Source organism: Corylus avellana, chromosome ca4 (genome assembly GCF_901000735.1).
Source record: "Corylus avellana chromosome ca4, CavTom2PMs-1.0".
In the NCBI taxonomy this organism is placed as follows: Eukaryota; Viridiplantae; Streptophyta; class Magnoliopsida; order Fagales; family Betulaceae; genus Corylus; species Corylus avellana.
The window spans coordinates 33,460,482-33,469,134 of NC_081544.1; the positions used below are offsets into that span (position 1 = coordinate 33,460,482).

General features: G+C 36.4%; 1 protein-coding gene across 2 annotated transcripts; it reads right to left on the reverse strand.

The window, feature by feature from the left end:
* Positions 1–1,328: 1,328 nt before the first annotated feature.
* Positions 1,329–4,375, reverse strand: LOC132179823 (uncharacterized). 2 transcript variants are annotated; one of them, XM_059592604.1, is made up of 6 exons: positions 4,214–4,374; positions 3,953–4,123; positions 3,701–3,871; positions 2,745–2,942; positions 2,036–2,133; positions 1,329–1,956 (listed from the first exon to the last, which is right to left on the reverse strand). In XM_059592604.1, the coding sequence occupies exons 1-6, from the start codon at positions 4,263–4,265 to the stop codon at positions 1,429–1,431; spliced, it is 1,218 nt and encodes a 405-aa protein (XP_059448587.1). In that variant the 5' UTR covers positions 4,266–4,374; the 3' UTR covers positions 1,329–1,428. The 2 variants fall into 2 exon arrangements, with proteins under 2 accessions (XP_059448587.1, XP_059448588.1); XM_059592605.1 differs by having other exon boundaries at positions 1,762–1,960; positions 4,214–4,375.
* Positions 4,376–8,653: the final 4,278 nt, after the last annotated feature.

Consider the following 8,653-nt stretch of genomic DNA (forward strand, 5'->3'; position numbering starts at 1 on the left):
CTGAGAAAATATGCTGACTGTACTATTGTGTTGTGTTGGATTTTAATTGGGTATTATGTGGCATGGACGTTAGAAAGTTCATGGAAGCCTAACATAAAGATTAATTTTATAGTATTGAAACCTTGAGTAAATTAACGAAATTTAAAGTTTAGGGAGCTGACTTCATAGAAGGTTATACCTCTAGATCATTTTTCCCAAACTTGTTATATGTATCAAATGCATGAAAATGAAACTCACTGTGATGACCCAATACCTTCCCACTGGGTTCAATTTCCCAATGACATGAAGGCATTTCATCCCAGAGAAGTGAGCAAAATTACATCCACTGCAGGATTTGTACTTCAACTCGTAAATTTTTTCAAACTAGAGGGGAGTCTATCACATCAAATATTTGTCACCTTTCAACTGGATACCTGTATATCTTCTTTCGAACCATACGAAACATGCTTTTCCTCTGTAAATTCACATACGAGTTGACACTTGATAAATTCACATTCTGCCATTTTCACAAAAAAAAAAAAAAAAACATGTCCGTTAATGTTGTCACGGTGAGCTGGTTTGAAGAAGGCTATATGATATTTGTCAATTTTTCCCAAAATTAAAAAATAATATATATTTATTTTATTATTCACTTTTGCAAAACATTTACATCTCATTCTCTATTATGACTATCTACTTTTACACTTCTATTTAAAATATTTTGAGTACTCAAGAAACTTATGAAATACAGTCAACTAGTTTCTTTCTCGAGTACTGTAACAGCAAGCCATTTATAAATAAGTCAATAATTTTTTTTTTTTTGCCGCTATTTTTACTGCCAACTTAGTCAAAAGTTGGCCAAATGAGAATGCTTCGTAGCTAAATGCCAAGTCACCCACTTGAGAGTGGGGCAGTGAAAAGACAGGCACATCTGCAGGCTTCAATGAGCTGCCGTTTTGTTGGACTGTAGCCCTGTCACCCCAGGATTTATCATTACATGCATCTCTTTGTGGGGTTTGAGCGAATTTATCAAGATGTATATGGGGTTTGAGCGTATTTCAAGCTTTGGCTCGAGCAACAGCTCATCTGTTGACCTAGTCTGTAAGCTGCACATGCACCCAACATTCCGCAACAAGCAAAAGCAACCACTGCGCGCCCGCCCCCAAACAGCACATTTTCTGCCTTACGGGTTTCCAAACAACATAATTGATTCTACTAAATTCACCGCAACTTGGCTGAAAAAGATGCATCACACCTAGACTTACATTTCCATCCCACCATTTAGTCGGTAATCAGACATTCTACAGTTGATTACCCAGATCAGATCTCTGCTGAGAAACCCCAACATAAAACCAAAAAATATCACAAGGAATTAAAGGGAGATAGGTATTGTCAGCAATGGTCATTAACAAGTCATAGAACTAAATACACAAGGAGTTTGCCTTTTGATTATTTGCTTCTCCGCTTAACCAAACCCGGAGTGGCAGCTAACAAAGACCCCTCCACTGGGGTTGTTTCTTTAGATGGCTCTACGAAACCCATGATGTTAGCCTGTATCATAGCATCTATTGTTCCATGGCAGTCGGACAAAACATGGGTTCCCTCCTTACTATAATCATCTTGGTTGAGTTTGTCAGCCATGCTTAACAAATCCAGGCTTCCATCAAAGGCTACCAAATCCTTCAACTGCTCAGCATAGATGTCTGACTTTGTTATACTACTACTACTACTACTTATGTCATCAGAGTCGATTAAAGATACAGATTCCTTACGCAAGATTGGATATTTTGCTTTGTTAATCCTAAACAGAAGAGTGAGATGAGAGAGGCTCAACCAAAAGAGTCTCCTTAAGAGTGCGTAATGCGAGGAGCTAGCAACTGCGCTTTTGATGTCGAAGCAGAGTATCAGTACTGGTTTCTCCAGAAGGGTTAGGCAATGCTTCCATGTCTTGCTGAAACTGAGGGGGCTGTAGCCTCGCTGTCTATAAAGTTCAGTTAGAAAAGGTGTAAGCAATTGTTTGTTGCATAAATATTAAAAAGAGGCAAAAGACACTTACACGAGGGATGATATAAGGGCGAATGGCAATCCCAACAATAAATCCAAGTAAACAGGAAAGTCCCAATCCCAGAACCCAAATTGAAATTGCTCCCGTTGCTGGAAAAACGAGTAAATGAAATTTCATTTTCTTATAACTAAATTAGAACCAATTTAAAAATACTACTAATACAGGTAGAGAGAGACCGGGTGTGGATCGTGAGAAGCAAAGCGATAAGTAATGGAGAGAAAACAGAGAAGCACAACAGAAACTCAACCCAAAAAAAAGGAGAACTGCAAATCTGTGACTATAATTTCCTCAACTAAAGCAAGAACCCCAAATCTGTGACTGGAAAAATGGATATCAAGCAGCCAAACAAAATATCATAAAGAATGACACACACAGTATATTAGAAAGGTAGTCAGTGTGTTGCTGGTCCTGACGGCAAATGGAACAAAAAGGTGTTCTGAAAATTGTCTCTCTCAAAGAGTTCTCGTAATTGTGCTATTTACCCAGCACATATATTACTCGACACATTTATGCACGCAAAAAGAAAAACAAAAGTAATACAAAACATTCTAACTGTGTTTTGAAAGTGGAAATGTAATAAATTGATATAAGGGTAAAGTGAACGGACAATATAATCATATGAACTGACTTTGCTCCTTTGGAACCTCAAAGTCACATAAAATATTAAAAACATAACATGTGATAATTTTCAAAAGCTCACCAACTTTAGAACCACTGGCACAATCCTCGGCCTTGAGACCAATTTGGCGGACCAATTGATTCCCATGATCTGAAATCAGTAAGGCGCATATTTCGGGAACAAAAGATATCTCAAAATCATCCGAGAATGACGCATTCTGTGCAGGTCCATCCTCACGGCCTGGCTTCTCTGAGTATCCTCCAGCAATTGTTGTCACACCTAAACAAGAAGTCATTAACAGAGCAGAGTCCTACAGCTATGACATGCCCCAATAAAGGAGACACACCGCTGCTATAAATAAATTGTGCTACATCCAATCCCAACAGGAAAGCATTAGTTTCACCCTTGGGCAGAACAACACTGAGAAGTGTGTCAATGCCAAATTGTGCTATATCATATCAAAACACTTTTCAAAACCATTGTCATACGTAGCCTAGTTTTCCTCCATCCCTCAATCCCTTGTACAAGAACAAGAGGTTCAGCTAAGCTAGTTAGCACCCAATCACCCACCATATGTAATCTATCCATATAAATACATACACAAGCATATCTATTTATATAGGATAAATGCTACATGTACTTCTAAGTACTTACTCCCTAATCCCTAATGAAGCAATGAAAATCACCGTTAGATTGTGGACTGGTTAATATGTATATTTTACATTTATAAATAGGCGTGAAGCAGTGAAAGTCAGGTCAGCCAGTGATGTCATCCGGTTGACATGGATGTGATAAATAGGTGTGAAGAGTAGCATTACAACTTATATAAATATATAGGCATTTGCATATATCTATAATCTATATAGTTTTGTACGTGCCATTGAATTCCATTTTTTTTTTTTTTCATCATATGGTAACGTGATGCCTCTGTATCACTATTTAAATTATCTTAAAGAAATAATATTAATAATAAAAAAGCAGCACCAACAACAAAAACGATTTAAATACGTGTGAAGAGAGACACATAGGGTTGGAACCTGAGTCACTAATCTTTCGAATGACACGGCTTTTCTTCTTAGTATCAGCGACATAGACATTCCCTTTTAGATCAACTGCAAAGCTCCCGGGCTTATTGAAACGTGCCGAACCCGATTCCCCGTCCGAATACTCATGAACCCCATCTCCGGATAACGGTTTCACCGCACTCTCTGCGATTACTCCATCAAACTAATACTCCGACGAAATAATCATTTAAAAAATAATAATAACTAGACAGGAGATTTCAGTACCTTTGGATATGGGAAAAGAAACAGTGTAGAAGGCACTACCGGCGGAATCAAGGACCACGAAATCAGACGAACCGAATCGAGGAAGGATCGAGTGTGGATTTATGTTTAGCTTGTGGCCGTCGATCACTGTGCTCACTGTGTACCCGTCCTCGAGAACGATCCCGGCTGAAACTGAAAATATGCCAAAGTTTTAGGTGCAAAATGGTACTAGCAATCAAACCCTTTTTCTTTCTGAAATTTAAGATTATGAATATTAGTTACCGTGAAGTGAAGCGAGGTTGAAGAGGAGTAAGAGAGCGAGCAGAGAGGCCATGTTCGCGCGGATGGAGGGTGTTCTACTTGCAGCGTAAGCAAACCTTTACCTTTACCTTTACCCTTTGTTGGAGCGAAATGGTGGGAGACAAGGGAGTGACCGATGATAATCCCCTCCAGTTATACTCTCAAATTATGACCGGCTATTTTTTACGCTACTTGAAAATTCCATTCGAATTTAAAATGAAATTAAAAAATTATAGTCCGATATCTTTAATTATTATATATATATATATATATTTTTACGTCCACACAATGGAAGAGGTAGGGAGAATTCGAACTAGTGACCTCAACTTCATTAGTTGGATTATGATTGACCTTATAGTCTTATATTTATACTTTGATATGACTAAACCGGATATGCGACATAATTTTTGACATGACCCGCAAATTTTGACATGATATCAATATAAGATTATAATGTTAGAGTTGAGAGTTTTGACCTATTTAATTACCTATATAGTCTTATACATACGTCTTGACACGACCCGAACCCAATTCGCGAATACGAATTGTCATCCCATCTCAAACAACTAATTGTGTAAGAGCATTTCCAACATCATTAGGTATTTTACCTAGTCAAAAAGCACTATTCTCTCATTTTTCTATACAAACTCCAGCAGCTTTTTTATTTCATTCTCTACTTTTCTTTAAATATTATTATTTAATCTTTTTTATTTTCATTTTTCTCTCTCTCACTCTCTCTCTCTCCCTCTTACTCAACCCAAACCCCTATGGCCAACCTCTGTAATTATCTCTTCTCTCTCCTCTCTCTCCCTCCACACCACCACAACCCAAGAAACTTTAAATTTTGGAGCTTAAACAACGCTGCCACAAAAGAAGGATTTAATACGGTCAGACTATGGTGGATCTAAACCCCATTTGCGACGGCGGGTTCTGGTGCTCATGCTGGGAATTTTTTTGTTTGGATTTCGGATGATTTTAGGTGTGGTTAACTTGGTCTTGAGGAATTAGGTAAGTCTCATGGGGTGTAGCCAGTAGGGGTGTAAACGAGCCGAGCTTGAGCGAGCTTCTCTTGTTCAGGTTTGGCTCGTTTAAATTTTACTCGAGCTCAATGGCGAGCCAAAAAAATCGAGCTCAAGGGCGAGTCAAAAAAAATCGAGCTCGAGCTAATAATAAGTCGAGCCGAGCCAGCTCGCGAGCTGGCTTTTATATTTAGTGTTTTTGTTTTTTTAAAAAAAATTTAACTTCAAGTACTCTTAAACGGCTTAAGAAGTTAGTTTGTATATGAGTATTTGCTTAACCTGGCTAGTCGAGTATGGAGCCTGAGTCAATACAGCAAGGCATTTGGTTTCAAAGAGAGAGGATATGAATCATTTTATAGATAAGCAAACTTGGAGATTAATGTTTTCTTAACAATGTGGGACAAATTAACAGGTTGCATTCAGACTGCATTGGGACAACGCCCCTTACAAAAAACTATTTGTTCAACGTCTCTCTCTCAATCCCCCTCACCAGTCACAGCGCATCTTCCACCTGAACTCTCATTTCCCACTCTCTCACTCTCGCTCATCAAACAGGTAGTGATAGTGTTTGGGTCTGTATGATTCTTCAATAGTTTATGCCTTTTGCAATCTCCCTCAATAGTTTCTGCTTGATTCTTCTTCCTTTCGTTTGGGTCTACTCTAATTGAATCGAGGTATTTTTAATGATTGCTCTATCTCTCTCTCTTTGATCACGAAGGGTTTAGAATTTTTCATTCTCTAACGCTTAAATATAAATGCAATTTTAAGATTTTAATAATTATGAGATTTATAATTAATTATGTATTACTTAGTTTATATATATATATACACACACATGAGCTTATACGAGCTTACTCACGAGCCTAGCCGAGCTTGCTTCGTTTAATATTCGAGCTAGGATTTGTGTTCATGAAGTGCTTCATTTAATATTCGAGTCAAACACGATCCGAGCTTATGCGAGCCGAGCCCGACCTTGCTCGCGAGACGCTTTGCTCACTTAACAGCCCTAGGTATAGGTGAGGAATAATGATTTGATACTATAAGGAAATATGAGAGGAGGGGTTGTTGGGTGGATTTGTCCAGAAAACCAAGAATGCTTCAATGAGGAAGAGGAAGAGTGAGAGAGGATAAAGAGAAAAAAGAATAGAGAGATATAATATTAAATAATATTATATTCAATTTAGTGTGTTACGGTGAATAAAAGAGAGAGGGACAAAAGAACACTTGTTGAAGTGCTTTGAACATTCGGTCTACACGTTCATAGCGAAAGGATAGCTCCAAATAGTGTTGTTGAAATAATGATGATGTGGAAATATGAGCGGAAGTAATATAGAAAATAAATATAAAGAATTATGGGTGGTTCGGTATTAGACACCTACGTCCACCACTCGAAATACCCATAAAGGCTACATTGTGCTCATTATCTTTATTTGTCTACAATACAAAGGTCTTTATTTATAGGGCAATGTCTAAATACAAGTATAGTAATCAAATCCCCTTGATTTGATTACAATCCCAATATTTAATTATAATCAGCCCATAAATAAAAAATAGAGGGGGCTCCCGGTGTTATAACACCTACCTCTGTCCATAATCGAAATCTCCCTAGCAAGGTGATAAGCACTTCTAATAGAGAATTGACCATTATTAGTCCCCAACCAAACCAGAAAATCTGATTGACTTCTTGGACAAATTGGCATTCCACAAATACGGCCAGCCTCCTCAGCAGAAAAAACCTCTTTAATAGGAGGTATATTCCACCAGAGGCCACAGTAGCATCAGGTTCAGAATGCAAATAGAGGACTGAATTTTGTAGGAAGAAGGAGAAGGGATCCGTCGATCATTCCAAATACTAATGTAATTACCATCACCCACCCTCCAAAACAAACCATTCTTAAGCAACTTCTTAGCTTGCCAAATGCTTCTTTAAGCATAAGAAGGCTTATACCCCATATTAGAATCCAAAAAATACACATTTGAAAAGTACTTTTCCTTCATGATACATGCTGCCAAACCATCAGGATTTTGAAGAATTGCCACCCTTGCTTGGCTAACAAAGCCTGGATTAATTTATCTACTTATATCATGAAATGTGCAGGCGCATACACATTGAAATACAAACATATTAAACAATTATGATTTCGACCATATTGATTACAATTAGGTCCTCTCTAGCAAGTAAAATAACAACAAGACCCTTCACAATACAAAATTTATTTGAAAAATCAAATAAAGCAACACCATTTAAAAAAAAAAAAAAAAAATGGCGTGGGTTAGTCCCCCCCTCCCCCCCATTTTGAATAATGGTTTTTTTTTTTGCTTTTAGAGGACATTATAATCACAATGGTAGATCAATATGGAACATTAACCAAATTGAAAGATTTAAGATGCATTGCAAATGTGTTATAAATTGAGGGGGTAAATATAGTCTTCCCTTCATTTTATATGGTTTGGCCTAATAACCATGTTTTCCTCATAACCCTATCCATAAAACTTTTTAGATTAGGCTTAGGTCCAGTTTCAGTTAAAAGTGGACCTGTTGGAGTTAAAATAAGTGTCCCTTACCTCATCTTGTGCAACACCTATCTCAATCCCAAAAGTACCTTTCTAACTAGAATTAGACTCGAGCCAAACCATAATTTATTTATTTATTTAATTTTTTTTTTCCCTCTATACCACAAAATTGATTTAAATAAACTTATGAACTTTCCCATGTTAATGGAATAGGATATCGGAATAGAATTATCTTCGTTTCACATAAAAATGGATAATACTAATTTTATGCTAAGATTTAAAAATCGGTGCATCTAACCCTATGCATGATTTTACATATACAACATTTTTTTAGTTTTTGAAAAACATGCTAATGAGAAGAATATTTGATTATAGGGTTCAACTCACTTTACCTCATCAAGTTTTATGGGTTTTTTCAATTCAAACTTCAATGTTTAAAAATTGACAATGTACCATTCTAATGTTTAAAAAATTTTCAATTCAAACATTCCGTTACTAATTTCCGTCAAATTGGACGGAAGTCAATGAAATTACATAATTACCCATTTTTTTTTTTTAATTTTTTGTCAAATTAGATGGAATTTAGTAACAGAAAGTCTAAATTGAATTTTTTTGAAACATTAAGGACACATTGCCAATTTTTAAATATTGAAATTCGAATTGAAAAACTCAAAACTTCAGGAGGATAAAGTGAATTTAACCATTGATTATAATACATAGGTATTACATGAAAATAATAAAATTAAATAACATAAAAATAATAAAATTTATCAACTAAACTATTTAATACCCATTATCTAAAAAAGGGAAAATTTATAATTTGTATATTTGTATGGCATCATAGTCTATTTTATTTTTTTCCCCTCATGGGAGAATTGAAACAAATGCC

What these genes read in the sequence shown, in the direction of transcription:
- LOC132179823 (XM_059592604.1), bottom strand. Translation starts at nt 4,265, where the DNA reads ATGGCCTCTCTGCTCGCTCTCTTACTCCTCTTCAACCTCGCTTCACTT. An exon ending in CAACCTCGCTTCACTTCACG is followed by an intron (nt 4,124 to 4,213) that starts GTAACTAATATT and finishes GCATATTTTCAG; the next exon opens with TTTCAGCCGGGATCGTTCTC. An exon ending in TTCTTTTCCCATATCCAAAG is followed by an intron (nt 3,872 to 3,952) that starts GTACTGAAATCT and finishes GAGTAATCGCAG; the next exon opens with AGAGTGCGGTGAAACCGTTA.